Below are 26,557 nucleotides of genomic sequence, written 5' to 3' on the forward strand. Positions count from 1 at the left end.
TTAAGCTTCCAACTTCAGTTCAGGTCTGATCTCGCTGTTTGTGGGTTTGAGCCCCACATTGGGCTCTATGGTAACAGCTCAGAGCCTGGAGCCCGCTTCAGATTCTGTGTGTCCCTCTCTCTCTCTGACCGTCTCCTGCTCACATTCTGTCTCTCTCTCTTTCTCAAAAATAAACATTAAAAAAAAATTTAAATAAAATAAAAAATAAAAGAGAGAGAATAAGATAATAGGCCAATTGATAAAAATAAATAAAAGTTAAAGACAGGAGAACTGATGGTTGCTTGGTGCAGATAAAAATGCTTGGAACAGGAAGTAGAAAATACAGATATGAAACCCAGACTTACTGCTTACTAACTAATATGAATTGGAACACATATAACTTTAATAAATTTCAATTTCCTCACTTACAGAGTGTCAATAAGATTTACCTTAGTAAGGTTGCTTCGAGATTAAATGACATAATAGTTCTTCAATAAATACAATTCTTGGGGCTCCTGGGTGGCTCAGTCAGTTGAGCGTCCGACTTTGGCTCAGGTCATCATCTCACAGCTCCTGAGTTCGAGCCCCGCGTCGGGCTCTGTGCTGACAGCTCAGAGCCTGGAGGCTGCTTTGGATTCTGTGTCTCCCTCTCTCTCTGCCCCTAACCCACTTACACTCTGTCTCTGTCTCTCTCAAAAAATAAGTAAACATTAAAAACATTTTTAAAGGGGCGCCTGGGTGGCTCAGTCGGTTAAGCGTCCGACTTCAGCTCAGGTCACGATCTCGCGGTCTGTGAGTTCGAGCCCCAAGTTAGGCTCTGGGCTGATGGCTCAGAGCCTGAAGCCTGCTTCCGATTCTGTGTCTCCCTCTCTCTCTGCCCCTCCCCCATTCTTGCTCTGTCTCTCTCTGTCTCAAAAATAAATAAACGTTAAAAAAAAATTAAAACAGGAGTACTGATGCATAGGGGCACTTGTACCCCAATGTTTATAGCAGAACTTTCAACAATAGCCAAATTATGGAAAGAGCTTAAATGTCCATCAACTGATGAATGGATAAAGAAATTGTAGTTTATATACACAATGAAGTACTACGTGGCAATGAGAAAGAATGAAATATGGCCCTTTGTAGCAACGTGGATGGAACTGGAGAGTGTGATGCTAAGTGAAATAAGCCATACAGAGAAAGACAGATTCCATATGTTTTCACTCTTATGTGGATCCTGAGAAACTTAACAGAAACCCATGGGGGAGGGGAAGGAAAAAAAAAAGAGGTTAGAGTGGGAGAGAGCCAAAGCATAAGAGACTCTTAAAAACTGAGAACTGAGGGTTGATGGGGGGTGGGACGGAGGGGAGGGTGGGTGATGGGTATTGAGGAGGGCACCTGTTGGGATGAGCACTGGGTGTTGTATGGAAACCAATTTGACAATAAATTTCATACATTGAAAAAAAATAAAAATAAAAATAAATAAATAAAATAAAATCATTACAAATAGAAAAAAAATTTTAAAAAGTTTTAAATAAATACAATTCTTTCCTTTCATTTTTGCTTCTGACTCCACCTCTATTGTTCTTGAAGGAATTGGTTATAATCCAATTTAGAATCAGCCATCAGAAGCTCTATGATTCTAACAGTTTTGTAATGAGAAGTGGAATACCTGATTTTGAGGATTATCCATGGCCTCTTCCTCTTCCTTTCTCCTCATCAGTCATTTACTATACACTAGCATACCAGAGGGCAGGCAGAAAACCAGAAAGGACACAGTAGATTGCTTATGAAATCTTGCTAAGTTGATAAATTAAGGAATAAATGATGTCAAGTCAAGTAGTTTAGTTATATTTTAAGAGATAAATTAATATGGGTAGACTATAGGGCGATCCTAATAATTCCTTCAAGTGGACGGAAAAGTAGCAACTGAAACTTTATGTAGTCACTTCATGAAAAAAAAAAATCCAAATTTTATATTCAAAATAACAGAGGCACCTGGGTGGCTCAGTTGGTAGAGCGTCTGACTTCGGGTCAGATCATGATCTCGCAGTTTGTGAGTTTCAGCTCCACGTCGTGCCCTGTGCTGACAGCTCAGAGCCTGATGCCTGCTTCGGATTCTGTGTCTCCCTCTCTCTGCCCCTTCCCCGCTCATGCTCTGTCTCTCTCTGTCTCTCAAAGATGAATAAATGTTAAAATTTTTTTTTATATTCAAAATAATGAACCAGAAGAGAATCCTGGGGGTTAGTGCTAACCATTTTCCACTGACATGTCAATTTCCTGCTACAGGAAAAAGCCTACATGGTTTTGAGTAGCTCAGCGATAAAGGAAATAGAAGTCATTATCCCCTTCATGAAGAAGGCTGTGGAGCTGGTGCCTCTAAAATACTTAGCCCTGTTCTATATGCTCCAGTGACAGAAAGACATAATGAAACTGGAGGAGAGCCAGAGAAAAGAAGCCAAATTGGCAGGTAAGAGGAAGACTAGAAGCATTTAAGTTCTTAGAAAAAAGAGTCCTAGATTCTTAGAATTGGAACTATTCTTAGACATCAAATATACCAATTCCTTATGCTTCCAGAATATTCCTGATGAATCATAAATAGTTTAGTTATCAGAGGCCTATGATATGCTGGGGACTGACTAGGATCCTTCCCTTTTTTTGCAGCCTATGTCCAAATGATCACATCAAATATATCTCAAGTGCAGTCACTTCTCTGATATCCACTGCCATCATGCCGGCCCAAGTCATCTTTCTTTCTCATTTCGGCTGCTACAATAGCACTGTAACTGGTTATCCTCTTCTTCTCTGCTCCTCATAACCATGTTCCAACTTCCCAATCCATTGCAACCAGAGTGATTGTAAAACACAAATTAAATCATGTCATTGGCTTACTTAGAATACTTCAATGATTTTCCATCTACTTCAGGATCAAGTCCAAAGTAATAAACATGGTCCTGAATGATTTGGCTCCTGCCTCCTTTACTAATAGCCCTTAGCTTTGCTTTTTCCTTGGCTCACCAAGGTCTGTCCACATTGGCTTCCTTTCAGTCCCTATAAAGCTAAATGCTTTCCCACATAGGACCATCCCATATAACAATAACCACCACCACCACCATTACAGCTAACATTTATCAAGTTTTTACTATGCGATTGGCTCTGTGAGAAGTGCTTTAAGTGCATTATCATATTTAATCCTCACAAGAAACTCCATGAGGTGGTTTTTTCATCCTTTTACTGTTGAGAAAATAATATTTAGAGAAATTAAGGTATTTCTCTAAAGCAAGGTAAGTCCAAAGGTGAAAAGTATGCTATATTGCATATTCCAGTAAAGTTCTTTGTCTCTACCCTTCCCTAGCTAGATCCTACCATGCTTTATGGTCACAAGTCATATGTCATTTCCTCAAAACAGTCTTCTGTCATTTTCTGCTCTAAATTTGGCACCTGTGTCATAGTCTCTTAAACTTTTCCTCTATAGGATGTATCACAGTTTGTCATTATGTATTTCTTTATATAGTTGTTATTTATTTAATATCGTCAAACCTCCAACAGACTTTAAGTTTCATGAAGGCAAGGATCATAGGTCCAATAAATGTGAATGAATATAAATATAAAAAGCTGCTGAATACATGATTGAAGAAAGTCATCCAAATATTCTAAGAATGAGGTGTTGAATAACTCCATGGGAGAGTCTAAGTGTTAGAAATTCTATTAAAATATGTTTGTCTACAAAAAAAGCTGTTCCCTTATAATGTCTATTCACTGATCCTAATTCAGGTCTCTTGACCTATACTGAAAAACTGGATTCTTTTCTCTTTTATACCTCTTTAAATATTTTCAGTCTAGAAAGTTAAAGGCAGAGAAGACTGGCAATTAAGGTGGGATAATTCCAGATTTATTCATAAAAAATAGAATGCTAGAGTGAAGAGGACAAAAGGGTATCTTTTGGAATTCCAGATATATTTAGGGCACATTCACAGCAATTATTTGCCTACACTACATGAATGTAAGAAGAACACAGACCTGAGATATTGATGGGGCTGCTGCTGTTGGCATGCTATCATAAACTGCGTTCTGATGTGTATAGATCAAGAAAGAAACAAAACTGGAGGATGTCCAATTAAAGACAATTAAAAGACTTACAGAAAGATTGGGAAAAGTAAAAACTAGCTATTCAATTACCACTAACCTCAAATGTCTCAAAATTACAAGACTGATGTCAGGAAGTACGATCCTATCTTCCCATAACTCTTGTGAGTTCTGTTTTAACAGAACTCTGGATTAGATAAACTATATTTCTAATATTTTGAAATTAAGAAGATAAAATAAAAGCTGGGGATTACCAAGAGGCAAAAATAAAATATTCTTAGGCATTACATATTTTTAACCAATAGAGCCACTAAACTTCTTTTTTAAGTCTTCATCTCCTATCTTGAATGAGAAAGATGGAGCCTCAAATATGAAAAGGCCCTTTTGTTTGACAATATATTTGACGCTTAAAACCTTTGGACAACTTGTAGGCCAAGTGGCTGTTAAACCAACACGAAACATCCCTAGCTATGTTAAATGACTTGATGGTGGGGGGATCCTTTCACAAAGTATATGTATATCAAACCATCAAGTTCACTTTAAATATCTTATAACTTTGTCAACTCTACCTCAATACACTTTGGATTTTGAGATGTAGATTTTGAGTTTGGAGCTCTAGGTTTTAATCTCAGCTCAGCAATTTATTAGCTATGTAACTCTGAACAGGTTTCTTACTGTGCTTCAGTTTCCTCATTTCAAAAACCAGAATAACAAAATGTGTCTTGTCAAATTGTTTGAGAACTGAATGAAATACCACAGTATTAAAAATCACCTAATATTATGCCTGGGATATAGAAAATGATCAATAAATGTTAATTTCTCTCCAATAACAGAAATCCACTCTCTGCCAAAGCACTCCATTTCCTCTTTGGGTAACACTAGCAATGGGTTCTTATGCTATGTGGAACTAGTCCAACATTACCAGGTAAATTACGCTTAGAAGTTTAATATAAGATATTATATTAAGAAAAGATGCTCTTCATTGGTATTTTAACTTTGGCTATTAATTCTAGTTTGTATATATTTCTTAAGCAATTTATCACTCTGAAGTGGCAGAATTTAATTTCTTTGAGTGACCTTAGAAAAATATGAGTTACAATTATATTTGAGGAGAAGTCTTGAATGATCTAATTGATATAAATAAATACTCCATTGAAATTTTCCTTCTCAGTAAAAACCAAAACAAGAAATTCTCCTTCTAGTGATTCAGGATTAATTGGTATGGCAATGATCTTTTAAGATTAAATGGAGCCTTCTTATTTTTTATTAAGAATAATGACTAAAAATAACAAGGAGGGTGCCTGGGTGGCTCAGTTGGTCGTCTGAGTCTTGGTTTCAGCTCAGGTCATGATCTCACCATTCACAACTTAGAGCCGCATGTAAGGTTCTGTACTGACAGCCAGGAGCCTGCCTGGGATTCTCTGTCTCCCCTCTCTGCCCCTCCCCTGCACGTTCTCTCTCATTCTCTCTCAATCTCTCTCTCTCTCTCTCTCAAAATAAATAAATTAAAAAAAAAGAACAACAAAAGATAAGAATATCAGAAATGTATTGCTGTTTTACTACAAGACCAGAAAATATAATTGTTTAGTTACTTAAGATTGCAAAATAACTTTTAAGAAAATTTTATTTTTATCTAAGTCATAAGATAGGTTAGAGAGAATAGAATTTGCTCATTTAACCTATTAAATGGTACCACTTGCTTTTTGATAACCCAGCACACTTTGTAAATAAACTCACTTGCTTGTATCAATTTACCATTTTATATATGTTATACAGGTTCACTTGTTAGAAAATGTTTTAGCTGGCTTTTCCTAGTGCAGTTAATAAAATTACTGCTAACATAACTGATTCAAAATAACACAAAGCCTCCTACTCCTGCAAATTTAAATGTAAATTTAAACAAGTCAAACTTTTTTTGAGGAAAGAGATTATAATACGTTTTCCAGTATATTACCTCTTAATTTAATCTTTCAAATCTAAAGAAAAATATTTTTAAATTTAGTAACTTTATTAACTATTTTATGGTTTGAGAAGCTGTAGCTTTTTAATAATGAAAAATGTTAAGGTCAAATTTAGATTGAAATGATCAGAACTAAAATTAAAGATCAATTAGAAATAAGAATGCTTCTGAGATTATAAGTATATTGGACAAAAATAACAGTAACTGCATTTCTCCTCATTTCTCTTGTATAGTAGATTTTGTCTGTCATATCACAAGTGAGTTTAAATTTGTAGGAACTATGAATTTTATATTCTGAATTTTATAACCCTAGGTGGTGGTTAATGTGACTCGTAAACATGCTTACGGATGACGAAAAAAAATAAAAGAGCATGAAATAAGCTTACTGTTTCACCAATCTTTCCAACGTTTCCTTGATCTCCTACTTCTCCCTGTTGATAAATAATGTAAAGCTGTAAAAATAATTGTTTTTCAAACAAGATCACTCATGACATTGCTTCCATTTTCATTTTTAATGTAATTAGTCAAAAGGTAAAAAAAAAAAAGGTAAAACTTAGTTCATCAAAATTCTGTGATGGTATACCTGGGGAATGTCATCTTTCCACTCCTTCTGTTCAAATGGTATTTACCTATTTTCTTAAATTTCTTAAATTTTCTTAAATTTCTTCAATTTATGACTTTTAATAACTTTTAAAACATGCAAATAAGTTTTAAAATGAAATATTTGTTGAGGTGTACCCTGTAAGGGGCAGAGTGATAAGGGCTGTGGAAGATATTAAGAAGAATAAAAATAAAGCCTTTGCCCACAGGAAAGTGCTATTTGTTTCAGGGGAAAGGATCTCACAATGCGAGGCAGAATACAGGCCACAATTAAGTGGTAAGAGAGTTCATAGGGGCTTGCACACTGTGGGCTGGGAAAGTTAGCACTAGCTTCACTGGGGAAGGAGTGTATATTCATTCATAACCTTAATTAGAGTCTATAGTCTCTAACACTCTGAAAACTCTAAGCTTTTCACCAATCGTTTGGTCGCAAACTTGACCTAACCTGAATTTATTTTGTAGCAAAGCTCGATCTGATCTAAGTGAAGCTACTCATAGTCTTGTTTATTTTAATTAATGTGAACATCCTTATGTTTCACCACAGAAATATTAGTGTTTCTAACTATGGTGTGCTTCCCATACCCTGCTGGCAACGTTAAGTAAAATATAGTATACGCACCATGTTATCTTTTGATAATTCAAATAGCAATGATTTCAGATAATAGATCATAAAACTGTGTATGAGTTGGGCTCTGAAGAACAGGTGATACTTCACCAGTGATAAGAAAGGTCCATTTTTGGTATGAAAGGTAGAAGATTAAATTCAGGGTGCCACATATAATCTGACAGGAATGTAATCTTATTTATAGAAATAGGAAATTAAACCATCAATTTCTGTTTAAAAATTGGTAATTACAATTCAGTGTGGAATAGTAAAATGTTAAACTGCACTAAACAATACTGTAGCCAGTAATGACATACAGAGAGCTACTAAGCATTGAAATTGGCTGGTGGGAACTGAAAAGTAATGTAAATATAAAATACACCCTAGATATTAAGCTCTTTGTACCAAAAAATAATATATCTCGTTAATAATTTTAATATTGATCCCATGTTGAAATGATAATATTTTCATATCTTGGGTTAACTAAAATATATTACTAAAATTAATCTCACTTGTCTCTTTTTACTTTTATATTGTGGTTCACACGTGTGATTCATCTTATATACTCTATTTGATAGTGCTGATTTTAAGCACTAAAACCTAGTATTCACATGAGTAACCAATTTGAAATAATTTTTTAAAGACTGTGCAAATTTTCATTTCATTTCTATATGCATACATTAAACAGTAAACACTGGAGCATTGTAGTAGTTTGTAAACCCTAGTTTTGACTGACAATTCACTAGATGGCTTTTATAAAATATTTGTGGCAGAATAATATATAGATCATTGATTTCCTTGTATTTCCCCCTCCTTATCCAATACCCCTCTCACATTCTAAGGGAGATGGACAGTTTATGCTCTTTAGTCTTAGGGGAGGTTTGTGTTAACAGGTAGAAAGCAGAAGTCGGTTGCAGATTACCTGCATTCCTGCTTTAGTTTTCAGAGAGCCTGAAGTTAGGAGGTGAGTTGTCTTTGAGGGCAACAAGAGAGAGAGGAATATTTCCCTAGGCCTAGGGAGAGAACAGAGATCCTAGGGTTCTGTAAAAGGTGGTATGACTCTTAACCAACTCCCAAGTGCTCCCTCCAGGAGTGTCAGCATCCCTCAAGTGAATGCCAGGTTCTGGTCAATAGCTATATTACACACCAAGACTAAAATTTCAGGGACAAATACAAGGAGCAGGACATTAAAGAACTCCTTTATCTCCTGGCCATGCAGATGCTGGCATGATTCTAAGGAGGCAGGATGTCAATATGATTAAGATTCAGTTTCTTGCCAGTTTAACTAGATGGTAGCTCACAGGTGGAATTTTTAGAGCTATTGGACAGTACAGAGATTAATCTCAGTCAAGGAGAAATAAGCTTTCTGTTGATAAATATCATGCTTCCATTTTTTGTATAACTTGAAAGTCAGGTACACATATCCTCCCCAGGATAGTTTTAGCCACAGGCAGAGAAGCTGATACATTAGAAAATATTTTAGCTCATATTTCTTTATTAAGTAACCTAAAAAAGTATTGTTTGGCTTTTCCTTAGATTCTAGTATCACGAAAATAACTGGTTTAATATAAATGATGAATTCTAACTTTAAGAAATTTAGCTATAGTGCTGTAAAGTTTTTTAATTTTTCCTTAAGTTTTAATTTTTTTAATGTTTATTTTTGAGAGAGAGAGAGAGAGAGAGAGAGAGAGAGAGAGAGAGAATGAGTGGGGGAGGGGCAGAGCGAGGGAGACACAGAATCTGAAGCAGGCTCCAGGCTCCAAGCTGTCAGCACAGAGCCCGATGCGAGGCTTTAACTCATGAACCGTGAGATAATGACCCGAGCTGAAGTTGGACGCTTAACCAACTGAGCCACCCAGGTGCCCCAAATTTTTCCTTAAGTTTTAAATTTGTATAAATTGGGGTGCCTGGGTTGCTCAGTCAGTTATGCGTCCGACTCTTGATATCAGCTCAGGTAGTGATCTCACGGTCGTGGGACTGAGCCCAGTGTCGAGCTCCATGCTGAGCATGGAGCCTACTTGGGATTTTCTCTCTCCCCCTCCCCTGATCATACATGCTCTCTCTCTCTCTCTCTCTCGCTCTCTCTCTCTCTCTCTCTCTCAAAAATAAACAAATAAATAAACATGAAAACAATTGTATAAATCACCAGTTCTTATGAGCTAGTTTCTTTTAGTTCTTAGTATTATACATATAACCTGCTGCATGGCTTTATATTTGTTGGTGTTCAAGTTATTCAAAACTTGGAAACAAGGCAAAAAAGTAGGTGACCCATCCTTTCAGTGACAGTAAGTGGTGAAGGCCACCCCAGTGACTATCTAGGGAATTAGAATCACTGTAATTGCTTAAAGGACCCAGACTTTATGCAATGTAAATTATATATTATGTATATGTAAATTATATATTATATATATATGTAAATTATACATCTATATAATATATAGGTAAGGGTTCCTGGCGGCTCAGTTGGTTAAGGGTCTGACTCTTCATTTTGGCTCATGTCATGACCTCGTGGTTCATGGGTTTGAGCCCTTCAGTCAAGCTCTGTGCTGACAGTGTGGAGCCTGCTTGAGATTCTCTGCCTCCCTCTCTTCTGTCTCTTCCCTGCTTTCTCTCTCTCTTCGTCAAAAATAAATAAACAGAATAAACACACACACACACACACATACATATATATATATATATACATATATATATATATATGTTTAGTGAAGTTATATTTTAGATTTCTATCCAGTGAAATGAACAGTTGGGGCCCCCAAATTGTGGTTTATTCTCCTGTATCTACCCAGAAACTTTAACATCTCTTTTTTCAATTACGTATCTATTCAAATAAAGATACATATATAAACACAGTCACAGTCATAAATATTTATAGATAGATATATAGATATTGATATAAAGATATATGGCTTCTCAAACGCTATTTGAGCCAGTTGTAACATGTTACTGGTTTCCTCATTAATAAGTTGAATAAAATCTTTGACAGGTGTTCATATTATATTTTTATTAAAGTCATCATTTAAAATTTTTGAAAACTATACTTTACAACTGGTAATAAGTCAGCCACTTTACCTTTAAGCCTTCTGGTCCTGGTTCACCTGCATACCCCTTTTGACCCGGTTTTCCCTAGAAGAGAACAGAAAAAAAAAGGAGTTAACATTTAATCATTTTCATTTTTAGAAGTTTCCAAACATTTATGTAATTCAGACCATTCTATGAGATGAAATACTTCAAAATTATTTGATAAGTGTATTTTATCATACCCATTAGCCATGGGTATGGCTACAGTGTTTAACTGTTTACGATATGCCCAGCACAGTTCTAGGGGTGGGGACTGAAAGAGTGCACGAAGCATACATAGAGCTTACTGCTACATAGAGCTTACATTCTAATAAGGATGATATAATATTTAAAAAAATAAGTAAAACATATAGTATCTTAGGTAGTGGTAAAAGTGAAGGACACAAAGTAAAGCAAGGGAGGGAGATATCAACTGCTGTGGGGGTTTTGTTCAAATTTTTAATAGGAGTTCTCTGAGAAGGTGGTAATTGAGTAAAGACTTAAAGGGACAAGTTATTTGGCTATCTGAAGAAAGTGTATTCCAAGCAGAGGAAAAGAGCATGTGCAAAGGCCCTGAGGCAAGAATGTGACTGGTGTGTTGAAGAAACCATGAAACCATGAAACGTCAATGAAGCTGGAACAGAGTAAGAGGAAAAGATCAGTAGAAGATGAGGTCAAAGAAAGGAATGGGGAATGGGAAGCCAGGTCATGTAGGGCCTGGTAGGTTATACTAAGGGCTTTGCCTTTTACTCTGAATGAAGCATGAAGCCTTAGAAAAGCTTTGAGGAAAGAAGTGTCATTATCTATGCTTTAACAAGATCACTTTGATGCAAGAGCAGAAGCAGGCAGTCCAAAGAGGGCTGAAATAACCTGAGCAAAAGATGACAGTGGCATAGGTAGTAAGAGAGAAGGTTGTGAGAAGTGGTAAAACTGTGTATATAGTTTGAAGGCAGGGATTTCAGGATTTGCTCACAGACTGTGTGTAAAATGTGGGAGAAAGAGAAGAGTCAAGAATAAATTCAAGATGTTAATCTGAGTAAGGGACTAAATGAAATGGAGAAGACTGTAAGGAGAAAGGTTTGGAGGGTAAATTGGGAGCTCAGCATTGGACACTGCTATTTGATAGTCTTGTCAGATACCTAAGTGCAGAGATCGTCTGATAGTTTTACATGCCCAGAGGTTCAGAGGGTAGAAAAATTCTGATCTAAACGTATGATTTTGGAACTCACCAGCATTTTGATGGTATTTAACGCCATAAGACTTGACCAGCTTATCTGGTCCAGTGTAAACAGAAAAGAGAATAAGTCCACAAACCAAACCACTCCAAAATTTTAGAATTTGAAGAAATGAGGAAAATATGCAAATTTCCTACCAGAGAGTTAGGAGGAAGACCATGCAAGTGAAGAAAGTGCTTCCAGGAGGAGAGTGTGATCTTGTCCAATTCTGAAGATTATTGAGTAACATGACGACTAAAAAATGACCATTGAATTCCACAATATAGAAGTCACTGATGACCTTAATGAGATGATTTGTTTTGGAGTAGTGGGGACCAGAATGGTTTCAGCAGACAGCGTGAGGAGAAAAAATGGAAAGAGCATGTATAAACAATAATTTTTTTAAAGTGTATTTATTTTGAAAGAGAGAGAAAGAGAGAGAGACTGAGAGTGCAGGGGAAGGGTAGAGAGAAAGGGAAAGACAGAAAATCTCAAGCAGGCTCCGTGCTGTCAGTGCAGAGCTCAACGTGGGGCTCAGAACCATGAACCATGAGACAATGACTTGAGCCAAAACCAAGAGTTAGACGCTTAACCGACCAAGCCACCCCAAGGCCCCGACAATAATTTTGAGTATTTTTACTGAAGAGGGAAGGTGAAAAAGGTAACACCTGGAAGAAAACCTGGGATCAATATAAGTTTTGTGTTTTGTTTTTAAGCTGGAAGAAATAATAACATCTTTATTTTCTGATGGAACTGATCCATTAGAGAGAACAAAGTTATGATGCAGGAGAAAGTGGGAATAAGTAGGCAAGAGAATAAGATATGTAGTAAACAAGTAGAAGTTTGACCTTAGCTAGAAAAATGGCTGTTCATTCACAATAACAGGAGAGAAGGCAGAGTCAATGGCATAGATACAGAGAGGTGGGTAGAAGCAATACTAGAAACTAGAAAAAGAGTATGGAAATAGAATTCAGAATGCAATCAAAGGGATAATGCGGTGTTTTAGGCATGATGAGGAAGGATGTGAGGTTATGAGGGAAGTAGGAATAATGGAAAGGCAATAGGATCGATGGGTTAAAATTCTTATTGGGACTGTGGGACTAGTTATAAGAGAAAATGTACTAGAAAGAAAGGAGATTATGGTTGGAGAGTGAGAAGTTTGAAACTGAAAATAAGGAGAAGCTGGTATCATTGGTAATGACAAGGTAAAAGTTATGACCACAGCAGTTAGTACCTAAAGAGAGCAGAGAATAAGATCACTGCAGGAGAGGATGTCAAGTCCTAGATATTGGGTAGATCAATCTACAGTATGTGGTTTCTAGTACTTAACAACTGATGTCTGATTATACAAAATTTGATGGAAAAGTGTGTGGGGAGATTGTTAAATATAATACTAATATATAATACTTGCCAGGTATTATAGATTTGCATTTTGTTATTCCTATCCATTAACAAATACTTCCCTATTGTTCTTTCTTAAAACAAAACAAACAATTCTCCAGCTTTCATTGTATTTTGACTACATACAAAAGCTTTAGTAACTTTAAAATTATATTTAGGACTTCTATCCAAAAAGTTGTTCTAATTTTTACCTCTACCTTGCTTGAAATTGTCTAGTGCTTTCCTACCAAGCACAAAGTAAAGAATAAAAAACATCCTATTACTCTTAAGCGTCAATTGCTCTGTTAATCAATTTGCAGATATAGGAGAAGAAATGTAATTAAGAGTCTAAATTATTAGATTAGTCTATGATATTTACAAAAAGAATTTTGAGTAATACACTTCATTCACATTGTTTTGGAAAAAGCCTTAGCAAGGATATTTCTTTCATCTTTAGTAATGTAATACTCAGACATTATAGTAATTAAGAAGTAGTTATACATCATCTCTACATTACAGAAGGAATCTCACTGGAATCTGTATCAGCCCATTTATAATCTCTTTGAATTCAAGAAATTCAGAGCATCAGGGCTGGAGTCATCACTTTGGGTACTATTTAAATTTTGTCATATTAGCTTTCTCTTGAGCATGGAATGCTTGAGCATGTAATAGTAAATTAAAGACTTATTTTAATAGTTTAAAAAAATGTGGACAATGTCTTGCAGGGTTGTTTTCCAGATTAGAGATGATTCATGTAACATACTTAGAGCAATACTAGGCTTAAATTGATCTGAAACCAATGGAAGCGACAATAGTAATAAATATTAAGACTCAGTAGATAAGACGCAATCATGGCTCTCCTGAGTTCTAGAGAAGTAAATTTTAAATTTTTTTTTCTTTTTTGAACGTTTATTTATTTTGGGGACAGAGAGAGACACAGCATGAACGGGGGACGGGCAGAGAGAGAGGGAGACACAGAATCGGAAACAGGCTCCAGGCTCTGAGCCATCAGCCCAGAGCCTGACGTGGGGCTCAAACTCACGGACCGCGAGATCGTGACCTGGCTGAAGTCGGACGCTTAACCGACTGCGCCACCCAGGCACCCCAAGAGAAGTAAATTTTAAATGAGTACATTTTAAAAGGTGCAAAAGAAAAAATTACTGTCTCCTTAAATGTAAAAACGTTTTAAGAACCTGTATGTTATGATGTTTCTCATAAGAAAGAGATGTAGTTCATGTGAGTCTAATGATTCCTCTTAAAATAAATGTGATAGACACACCTTAAGTATCTCATGATAATGTAAGTTTTGGTCATGAATGCCCAAATTCTTAAATAACTTATATTCAGAACTTGAAAACAGGCCATTCGTATATTACTACACAATATTAACTGAAGAAAAAGTTGACAGAAAATGCATCTTATTTAGCTTTCCATAATTTTACTGGCACACTTAGACAACAGAAATTTCCAGAACATCATTAAAATGGCTAAGGCATTTAGCTTTCTATTACATTTTGAGAAAATTTATAAATAATTAGCTCAAATTACTAAGACCATAAAACCACTGTCAGAACAAGTAAATATGCAGTAGGCATAATATCATTTAAAATATCCCTGGAAAATTCCAGTTATAGGCTTATATTATTTGGAGGGATTGTATGCTTATAGTATGTTTTTTTCCTTTGTTACAACTTAAAATTTGGTGCTATTAAAAGACATTCACATAACAGTTGTTTTAAGAGAAACACTTTTTGAAGAGTATTTATATGATACTTACTCTTGGTCCCAGTTCTCCAAAGAGTCCAACTGGTCCTTCTTCTCCCTTAGATAAAAATCAGAACATTTCATGGCCTGAAATAAGTACTTAAAAATGTAAACACTTATTCTATTTATTCTGAAACCTGAAACTCACTCTAAGATGTGATGAAAATAAAGCTGTGGCTTGTTTGTATTTTAGAACTGTATCATCCCATAACGTTTTAATTTTTTCAGTTACAACACCACATCTACTCTAAGGGATACCTGTACTATTTGACTGTCTTTAAATTGGTAGATGGTAAAAGTAATATATAGAAAATTGAGAACGAATAAGAGTAAAAGTGATTAGGGTATCCATCACAAAATCAGGATATCTGACAAGGAGCTAATATCCAAAACATATAAGGAACTTATACGACTCCATACCAAAAGCCAAAAAAATCCAATTAAAAAATGGGCAGAGGACCTGAATAGACATTTTTCCAAAGAAGACATACAGATGGCTTGGAGACATATGAAAAGATGCTCATCATCCCTGGTCATGAGGAAAATGCAAATAAAAATCACAGCGAATATTAACAATCACTGAGATCATAAATTAAGGGTAACCTTTACCTTCTTGGGCTCAGTATCTCTCCTACTCAATTAAGTTCTGAATAGATGGAAATTAATATCCATTGGTATATTAAAATATTATTGGCCAAGAATGCTTGCTCTTGGTACATTTTAATATTTCATTCATTTAATAAATATAGCTTTGATTCTTAGTTCTGTTTTAAGGCATAGAGATATAAAGGTATATCAGATCCTATCCAAATGGAGCTTAATGTCTAGAGCTCTCTTTAGACTTATAAGTCCAATGTCCTTGGGATCAAACCAGTTATAATGTCATAAAATATAAAATCTTGTGTATTCTTCTAGGATCAAAAAATGTATAGAATAACATCAAAAAATAATTTTTATACATTATTCTTAAAGAAAATTAAAAAGCAATAAATGTTTTTATTATATTTATTGACGTATTTTCTAAATATACTGACTTTTCACCTTTAAATAAAAAGTTGATATTACCATATCTGAATAGCATACACAGACCTATCTAGCTTCATATAATCTACTTTATTTATTTGATCAACGAACATTTTTCTCAATTCACAATTCAATTAAAATAAAATTTCTTGGGTCACAAATATAAAATAGACACAAATAGTAAATATACATCCAAGTACATATGAGGGAGATTCTAGCTCAGATTCCTCAGACATTCCATGGAGATCACTGGCATAAATTACTTAATGAATTCACAACACTGAAAATGATTCCAAATCCCATTTCATAACTGCCAGTGTAAAATGGTAACTTAAAAAATCCTGTACGGCAAAAATTGTCCACACTAAAGCAATGTTTTCTTTAAGCAAAAAATAAAGTCCAAGGAAAAAGGGAATACTTGAACTAAAACAATTTGACTGGGGTATTTATTTTTTCCATACCTGAGGTCCTTTGAGACCAGGAGGTCCTGGAGGTCCCCTATTTCCAAGGAGTCCCTATAAAAGAAACATAGGCACAAGCAAGAAAAACTTCAGCTCAATTAAGATTTTTCAATCAGCATTAATCTGGATATGGGCAATACAATTTGGTACCATTCTTTTCCCATTATGAAGTTATCAAATTGGGTCAGAGGGTAAGTGACCAAAAAGTATAGAGCATCTAAAAAATTGGGAAATGTAGTAAACTTATTCTTTAAAAATATGTTATCATTCAAATAATCTGCTCAGTATGTTTCTCTTCAACCAGACACAACCAGACACTCAGAAAAAGTACTTCTAAATTTAAAGCAATGGGTCCTGGGGCTCCTGGGTGGCTCAGTCGGTTGAGCTTCTGACTTCAGCTCAGGTCATGATCTTGCAGTTCACGGGTTTGAGCCCCCGTGATAGGCTCTGTGCTGACAGCTCAGAGTCTGGAGCCTGCTTTAGATTCTGTGTCTCCCTCTCTCTGCCCCTCCCCTCCTCTTGCTCTCTCTCTCTCTCTCACTCTCAAAAATAAAATAAAAAATAAACATTAAAAAAAAAAGCAATGGGTCCAATTGTTAATTTGATAATAATACAACAAATACATAATACAGTATCCACAATGTCTAAAAACAGATGGAAGAGATATATGCTGTTTTAATATCCATTAAGAGACTAGCAGAATCTAGGACACATTATTTGCACTAAATGTTCTTCAGTTTATTTCCCTTCTTAATACAAGCTGGCAAAAAGAGGAATTTGCAGAAGAAAGTAACAATCTGAATGTGATTAGCAATTTCACGATTAAAAGAAATCTGTTGTTACTCAAAATGCATGCTATTAAAAATCGAATGCTCTGAATAAAAATTCAGCAAAGTCACTTAAAAAAATCTTTCTACTTCAGAAAACACCCTGTACTATCTATTTAACATGGTGACATTTTTCTTATTCAGTTCTGTTCCTCTAACCATTCAATGTGTCAGCAAAGTTTTAAGTAAATCTCTTTTAAAAACTACCTTCTGCATTATTGCTTTTAGTGATTCTATAACCATTCAAAGATTTTATCTAATTTTTAAATGTAGTAAATAACTATGCCAAATAGCAAATCTATCCAGGTAGCTTTAATCATTTGTTCTGGAATGCAGCAAAGTGACAAACTGCACTAAAATCTTGTCTTCACATTATGCCTTGCTCTATCTTTGCTAAATTGCAACACAATCAAAAGGTGAAAAACTCTTGGTCAGTTTAAAAGTCTACAATATATTATCACAGGCTTATTATGTACATGGCGCCATTGGAGAAACTGCATGACCTCAGGCAATAACTTAATGTTTTTGTGCAGCTCTCTTATTTTTCATTGGAAGAGATGGATTAGATTATTGAAATTATTGAAATTATTGAAAGTCCAACATACATTTGCTTTTTTTTTTTTTTCAGGCAAAAGCATCCTAATTTTACTTAGGGAAACACTTTCTCCCCACTCAGCCCACACGATTTGAAGGGAGGTGAGTCCATCCCTGACTAAATTTGAGGGTGGACATGTGACATGTACCTAAGTCAGCCAGCATATTCTACACCCCCAGAAACAGTGATTGGTTCAGTAATGAGCCAGAAACCCACCTCAGCCTAACTAAAGGAAATTCTGGACTACATTGGAACAGTTGGGAATAGCATTAAGGATGATGGGAAATCATGAAGGAGAGAGAGCCTGAGAATGAAATCCATAAATTAACACATAAAAAGAGTAGGAGTAATTGGATTCTAATGATATTGTTTGGGGTCCTGGATTTAGTTGTTTGAATTCCTAAACTTTGCTCATATTTATATAATCATGTTTAAGTTGCATTTTCATTACTTACAACTGAAAGAATTCTGACTGATACAATGATGTCTAACTCTTTAGTATCCAAAATATTCTTCAAGATCTCTAAGTGATAGGTTTTAAGTATTTAGACTGACAGAAGGTATAGAATCAATGCTAGGATATTTAAGTTCCAACACAGGACAGCTAATGCTTAACTATTTAATTAATTCTTCATTCATTTTTCATCCAACATTTATTAATTTTCTATGTGTAAGGTATAATAAATAGCACATTAGACCCTGAGTATACAAATACAAATGAAACACAGTTCCTATTCTCAATGAATTCCTAATTTATTATTGATGATGGCACTTTAAAATAAAAAATAGTACATAAGAGTTGTAATTGAAGTAGAAGTAAAGTATAATGGGAACTTAGATGAAAGAGAAACATCTTCTCTGGGAGAGTCAGAAAGTTTGTAATATTTGCAAATAATTTTTTGCTGAGTTATCATCGGCTAACAAAGCCGATCATTTTTTTTTATAGCATAAAAAAAGCAGACACTAAGAATCTATTACCAACTCCTGGGGCTCAAAAGACATTGATGAATATACAAGTTTCGATTAGTGTGTACGTGTAAGAAACGGACTCAGCTCCATATCCAGGGTGTAACTAGCTGATGGCTGAGCGATAAAAGAAAACTAAGTTCCCTTATTCTCTCACTGCAGCTTTTTACCCTGCATAGGTGGTATTACTGACCAAGAAACAAAAAATAACTCTCTCAGGGAAGCAGATAAATCCACAGCCTTTTTTCCTTTCTCTTCCAAGACCAATTTGCAATCTTAAAAAAATTATAAAGGCAGAATTAAAAAAAAATACTAGTTATATGCTGTTTATTAGAAACACAACTAAAACAAAAATACGGGGAGATTTAAAGTTCAGAAAAGTAGAAAAAGATATGCAAGAGATTCACCAGCTCAAAAAAGCTGAAATAATCATAGTAGTGTTACATATGATAGACTTCAAGGTAAGACAGATTATTAGAGTTAAGAGGGTCACTAAATAATGATAAAAGGCTATGTTCACCAGGAAGAGATGAAAAACTCTCAATTTTTATGCAACTAATAAATTCCACTACATGAAGTAAAAATTGATAGATAAAGATAAATTGAGTAATCTAATGTTAGACAGGGAAATTTTAACACATTTCTCAGAAATTACTAGATCTTGGCAGATAAAAATCAGGAACAGAGAAGACTGAAATAGCAAAGTGACCAATCTTGATCTAATGGCCATATGTAAAACACCGAATCCCCAAGATGGAGTTTACAAAGTCCTTACAAGCACACGTGGAAGATTTGTGAAAAGTAATCTCAAGAAAGAAATAAGGCCATAAATGAGTATCAACAGTTGCATCAATCACAAAATTGCAGTACATCTACATAGTGTGTTACTATATAGCAGTAAAAATAAATAAGCTGTAATTACATGCATCAGCCTAGAATATATGGGAAAGAAAAGACTGAGTGGCAGGGGCAAATCACTGAAGATTTAATGTACTATGGTTCTATTTATATTAATTTCCAAAACAAGCAAAACAACACATTGGTAAAAGTGTGGTAAAAGTATGGTAAAGTATGGCAAACACAAGGGAGTTGTTATCTATAAATGCAAGAAGGGAAGTGAGGGATACTTGAGAAACTTACAATGGTCTAATTCTTAACATCAATACAGTTTGTGTTATTGTCATTGTTTAAATTGTGCACATCTCATATTTATCATGTTAAACAAATTCTTTTTTTTTAATTTAAAATAGAATCTGAAGTCGAGTCTGGATATGGATTTCAGCTCTGAAGCTTACTAGGGCTATAACCTGAGTTTCCTTATCTGTAGAATAATGTTACCATCATCATCATGAGGTTGTTACAATAAATAAAAGGGTACCTTGAATATAACAGAGACTCAATAAATATTAGTTTTCTTCTTATACATTGCATGTTGATTAGTGTTTACAAGTCTTTAAACTGATATTGCACTTATCTACCCCATATATTCACTACATTCATATTTAAATTTGTTATTATTGTTCTTCTGAAAAAACTCTTTCATCATTTTACTCTCAAAATCTTCCATAGAGTAAAAGAGTGGAGTTTCAAATGCAACTGAAGTCGTTATCAGCTTAAAATAGATTGCTATAACATAAGAGGTTTCATATAAACCCCATGGGAACCACAAAGTATCTATAAAAGATACACAAAAGAAAACAAGAAAGGTTTTGAAGCATGTCACAGCAAAAATTCAACAAAACATAATGGAAGACAGCAAAAGAGGAAAAGAGGAACAAAGACGCTATAGGACACAAAACAATTACAATGAACAAAATGGCAATGGTAAGTTTTTCTTTATTAGTAATTATTTTTTAAAAAAATGTTTATTTATTTATTTTGAGAGAGAGCATGTGCAAGTGGGGGAGGAGCAGAGATAGAGGGAGAGAGAGAATCCCAGGCAGGCTCCACACTTATCACAGAGCCTGGCTGTGGGGCTCAAACTCACAACCATGAGATCCTGACCTGAGCTGAAGTCAAGAGTCAGATGCTTAACCAACTGAGCTACCCAGGCACTCCAGTAATTACTTTAAGTGTAAATGGATTAAAGTCTGCAATCAAAAGACTTAGAGTACCTGAATGGATTTTTTAAAAATCCAATTATATGATATCTACAAGAAACACACTGTAGACAACATATAGTGAAACTTGGAAAAAGGTATCCCATGCAAATGATAACCAAAAGAGAACAGGTGTGGCCCTACTTACATGAAACAAAATAGACTTTAAGTCAAAAACTGTCATAAGAGACAAAGAAGGATATTAACTAATGACAAAAGGGTCAATTCACCAGGAAGGTATAACAATTATAAATAAATAAGCACCCAATATCAGATACCCAAATACACGAAGCAATCATTGACAGAACCGGAGGAAGAAACAGACAGCAACACAATCAGTGCAAGAGATTCCAATGCCCTATTTTCAATAATTAATAGAACAACCAGACAGAAGTTCAATAAGGGAAACAGAGGACTTGAATAACACTAAAATCTAAATGGTCCCAATAGATAAAGAACATTCCACACAAAGCAGCAGGATGTATTTTCTTTTCAAGCATATATGGAACATTCGCCAGCATAGATCACATAGATCACATATTAGGTCACAAAACAAATCTTAACACATATAATAAAATTTAAATTATGCCAACTATCCTTTCTAACCTTAATGGTACGAAAGTACAAATCAACAGAAGGAAAGCTGAAAAAGTCACAAATAGGAAGAAATTAACACACTCTTGAAGAACCCATGGGTCAAAGAAGAAATCAAAAGGTAAATTAGAAAATATCTTGGGACAAATAAAAATGAAAACACAATATACTAAAGTTTATGGGATGTTTAAAAGCAGTACCAAGAGGGGATTTTATTTCTTATGCATGTATTTATTTTTAAAAGTTTATTTATTTATTTATTTATTTATTTATTTATTTATTTATTTAGAGAGTGCAAGAGCACACGTGCAAGTGGGGAGAGGCAGAGAAAGGGCAAGAGAGAACTAATCTGTGCTTAGCTTAGAGCCAGACTCGGGGCTAGATCTCACCATTGTGAGATAATGACCTGAGCTGAAATCAAGAGTCAGACACTTAACTGACTGAGCAATCTGCAACCCACAGGCCCCCTAGGAGAGAATTTTAAAATGGTACACACCTACATTAAAAAAGATCTCAAATAAGCCACCTAGCTTTACACCTCAAGAAACTAGGAAAAAAAAAAAAGAACAAATTAAGCCCATAGTGAAGAGACAGAAAGAAATAATAAAGATTAAAGCAAAATAAGTGAATAGAAAATAGGAAAACAATAGAAAAAATGAATAAAACTTTGTAACAATAAAACTTTTGTTAATGCAAACAAAATTGACAAACCTTTAGCTAGACTAACAAAAAGAGAGATAATACTTAAATAAAATAAAAAATGAAAGAGGAACATAAGATGCTAGTCTGAACAATTATATACCAACATTTTGGATAACCTAGAAGACACACATAAAATTCCTAGAAACACATATCCTACTAAAACTAAACATGAAGAAATACAAAATCCAATAGATCTCTGAGTAAGTAAGGAGATTGAATCAGTAATAAAATATATCCCATCCAGGAGAAGCATAGAACCAAATGACTTCACTGAGGAATTCCATAAAACATTTAAGAAAGAATTGATGCAAATCATTTCAAACTCTTCCAAAAAGTTGGGTAACGTAAAATTTCTGTTCACAGATGGCAAGAGGAGGGAACACTTCCAAACTCACTTTATGAGGCCAGTATTACCCTGATACCAAAGCCAGACAAAGACACTACAAGAAAAGAAAATTACAGGCCAAATTCTCCAATGAATATAGGTGTAAAACCCCTCCAAAAAAAAACCAAAAAACAAAAAACAAAAAACTAGCAAAATGAATTCAAGAGCACATTAAAGGACCATACATCATGACCAAATGAGATTTACTCCTGGGATATAAGAATTGTTTACATATGAAAATCAATCATATGATATACCACATTAACAAAACAAAAGATAAAAATAACATGATTATCTCTATGGAGGCAGAAAAAGCATCTGACAGAATTTAATATTCTTTCATGATAAAACACTCAACCAACTAAAAATAGAAGGGAATTACCTCAACCTTATAAAGGTCATATATGAGAAGTCCACAGTTAATATTGTACTCAACAGTGGAAAACTGCAAGCTTTCCTCTAATATTAGGAATGAGGCACGGATGCTCATTCTCATTGCTTCTATCCAACATAGTACTAGAAGTCCTAGATTGAGCAATTGGTCAAGAAAGAAAAAAATGCATCGAAGTAGGAAAGAAAAGGTAAAATTTCTGTTCACAGATGACAAGAGCATGTATGTAAAAAATGCTAAGGGTGTTAGCAACATATTGCTGGAATTAATAAATGAATTCAACATAGTTGCAGAATTGCAAAATCAATACACAAAAATAAGCTACATTTCTATACGTTAACAACAAACAATTCAGAAAGGAAGTTGAGAAAACAATCCCATTTACCACAGCATCAAAAACCATAAAATATTTATGAATAATTTTAACTAGGGAGGTGAAAGATTTGTACACTGAAAATTATAAAACATTGTTGACAGAAATTAAAGATGACACAGTGAAAAAAGATATATCATGTTCATGGACTGGAAGACTTAATACTGTTAAAACATTTACACTATGAAAAGTAATCTACAGATTCAATGGAATCCCTGGTGAGAACTCAATGGCATTTTTTGCAGATATAGAAAAAACAATTCTATCATTCATATGGAACCACAAAGAACCCTCAATAGTCAAAACAATCTTGAGAAAGAAGAAAGCTAGAGGTCTCAATTTCTTGACTTCAAAATATATTGACTCGAGTCATGATCTCACGGTTTGTGAGCTCGAGCCCCGCATTGGGCTCTGTGCTGACAGCTCAGAGCCTGGAGCCTGCTTCAGATTTTGTGTCTCCCCCTCTCTCTGAGCCTCCCCCACTCACACTCTGTCCCTGTCTGTCTCTCTCTCAAGAATAAATAAACATTAAAAAAATTTTTTTAAAATGCTATAATAATCAAAACAGTTTGGTACTGGCATAAAGACAGATATATAGACCAATGAAACAGAATAGAGTACCCAGAAATAAAACTACACACACATGGTCAGATAGTCTTTGACAAGGGTGCTATGACTACAATGGGGAAAAGATAGTCTTTTTAACAAACAGTGTTAGGAAAACTGGATATGCAAAGGAATGAAATTGGATGCTTAAATTACACCGTGCATACAAATCAACTCAAAATGGATTAAACATTTAGACATAAGACTTGAAACCATAAAAGTCCTAGAAGAAAACATAGGAGAAACCTCCATTATATTGGTCTTGATAATGACTTTTTGTATTTGACACAAAAACAAAGGCAACAAAAACAAAAACAGACTAGTAAATACTTCTGCACAGAAAGAAAACAACCAACACAGGGAACAGGCAACTTATAGAATGAGATAAAATATGCATAATCCATAAATATGATTGTTTAATATATAACACAATAAGGAACTCCTACAACCCAACAGCAAAAACCAAATAAGCCAATTAAAATAATGGCCAAAGGACTACAACAGAAATTTCTCCAAGTAAAACACACAAATGATTGAGTATATGTAAAATGTTCAACATCACTAACCATTAGGGGAATGCAAATCAAAGCCACAAAGAGACATCACCTTGTAACTGTTAGAATGACTATTACAAACAAAAAAGGAAATAAATGTTGACAAGGATGTAGAGAAATTAAAACCCGTGTGCACTGTTGGTGGGAATGTAAAAAAAAAATAGTGCAGCCATTATGGAAAACTGTGTGGAGTACCTCCAAAAATTAAAAAATAGAACTACCATATGATACAGCCACCCCACTCCTGGGTATTTACCTAAAAGAATTGAAAAAAGAATCTCAAAGAGTTAAGTGCATTCCCATGTTCAACGCAGCATTACACAATAGTCTATAGGTGGAAACAACTTAGATGCACATCAGTGGGTGAATGGATAAAGAAAATGTGGATATTTAGACTACTGGGCAATGGACTGTTATTCAGCCTTTAAATGGAAGTAAATTCTAACATATGCTACATCATGCATGAAACTTGAAGACCTTATGTGAAGTGAAATAAGCCCATCACAGAAGAACAAACACCGTATAATTCTAGATATATGAGGTATCTAAAGTAGTGATCGTCATAAAAGCAGAAAGTAGAATGGTGGCTGCTACAGGTTGGAGGTAGAAATTCAAAGTTGCTGCTCAACAGGCATAGCCCTTCAGTCATGCAAGATAAAAATGGTCTAGCGATTTGCTGTACAACATATGGATATAGCTAACATTATTGTACTGTATACTTAAAAATTTGTTAAGAAAGTAGACTTTATGTTATGTTTTTATCATTACAACAAAAAATCTTCTTTGGGCTTATTAGCATTTAAACTTCTCAGCTTTATATTTAAGATATGTCACAATCTGACTCAACTTTTTTTTTTTAAGACTGATAAGTTTACTTTTGCCCTCCATCTCTAGTTCATTTTTGTATTTATTGTATAAAGACTCTCATTCCTTGACTCTACCTGGCCAAATCCAATCCATCCATCTCAAAATCCTTCTGTAAAGTTTTTCAGAAAAATGGCCATAATAGTCATTCCCTGAGCTCCTTATTGTTCATTTATATGTTGCCTAGTTATGCTTTTTTAGCTTTTCCCATGTGGAAATCTCACACTTCCGGAAAATTACAAGTTCCTAGTAGACAGAAGACCATGTTTTAATCTTATTTCCAAGTAATTTCTTAACACAATATCTTACGCATTGTACAAACTCATAAGTATTTTTCAGCTGACTAAATGATGTCTGGAGAATAAAATGGCTAGTGTAAGAAATCTTGATTTAGCCCATGAAATGTGCTCAGGGCTGAGCTGAGGTGCTCTTAGAAAACTATTCAGAGGTATGCATTTTTCTCTTACCAAGTTAGCTCACCTCTATACATATGATCACATGACATTTTCATAATTCAGTGTGAAGGTTATTTCCACATATTCTGTAACATAATTTTACAAATTAAAACAGGCTTCCTATTTCTAATAGTAGGCTTTCTCCAAAAACTTATCAGAGATGTCATACAGCAGAAAATAACAGCCTATTTTACCACCCCTAATTCCACAGCCAAAGTAACAACACAAATCATTATAGGAATAAATAAATTTTCTATTTACTGGAGAACAGAGAATATTTATTGGGCACTTACTTTCTGAAGTAAGCAGCAAAGGATGGTTTTTCTAATGTTACGAGATACTTGAAAGCAGATGGCCAAATCGGGTGGTTCTTAAAAAGGCTGATGAGAGTATGTTTTGTATCTATATACACACATATATATACACACACATACCCATAATGAATACAACCATAATCAACATAAGTTTCCAATCTTAGTTTGAGGTTTTTAGTCAACTGGCAGAAAATGAAGAGAAAATAAAAGGCTTCTTTAGAGCTGTGCCAAATTGCTCTGGAAAGAACACAACTGGCTTACAAATAGGGTAACCATGTATTTCACATAGAATGCACATAATTGTCTTGATGACCTCCTTGAATAGCCTCAACAGAGCTTTAGTAATTCATATTGTCCCTACTTTCCAAACAAGATATGTATATTAAAATAAATGAAGTTCTAAGATGCTTCCGTGATATTGTGTACAGAACTAAAGATCACGCTAATAGGATCAGCATGTTTGACTCTGTTCTTCCCTTCTGTTTCTAGAAACGACTTCAATAAAAATAATGAAGCACCAAGAAGAAAAACATAAGCAGACGCTTCTTAACCTACAAAACAAAGTCCTTCTTCTTTTAAAATTTTCTGGTCCTTTTGATAAAATCATCTCTTCTGAAATGTTATTTTAAAATTCAGTAATTTTAAACAATCAATTAGTCTAGTGATCTTCCTGATGAAGCTTAAAGTTCCTGTTTATTGAATACATTTAGATAAAGTAA

At 34.6% G+C, this 26,557-nt stretch overlaps 1 protein-coding gene across 18 annotated transcripts in view; it reads right to left on the reverse strand.

The window, feature by feature from the left end:
* Positions 1–26,557, reverse strand: part of COL24A1 (collagen type XXIV alpha 1 chain) — a 398,176-nt gene that overhangs the window by 212,124 nt on the left and 159,495 nt on the right. For all 18 annotated transcript variants that reach the window (XR_008295013.1, XM_027058695.2, XM_053214348.1 and 15 more), the window contains 4 exons: positions 16,114–16,167; positions 14,643–14,687; positions 10,284–10,337; positions 6,394–6,438 (listed from right to left, as the gene is read on the reverse strand). Coding sequence is in view for 17 of the 18 variants with exons in the window: in XM_027058695.2 (XP_026914496.1) it covers positions 6,394–6,438; positions 10,284–10,337; positions 14,643–14,687; positions 16,114–16,167 (198 nt within the window). In the remaining variant the exon portion in view is untranslated. The remainder of the gene's footprint in view (positions 1–6,393; positions 6,439–10,283; positions 10,338–14,642; positions 14,688–16,113; positions 16,168–26,557) is intronic.

Source organism: Acinonyx jubatus, chromosome C1, assembly GCF_027475565.1.
Source record: "Acinonyx jubatus isolate Ajub_Pintada_27869175 chromosome C1, VMU_Ajub_asm_v1.0, whole genome shotgun sequence".
Lineage (NCBI taxonomy): Eukaryota > Metazoa > Chordata > Mammalia > Carnivora > Felidae > Acinonyx > Acinonyx jubatus.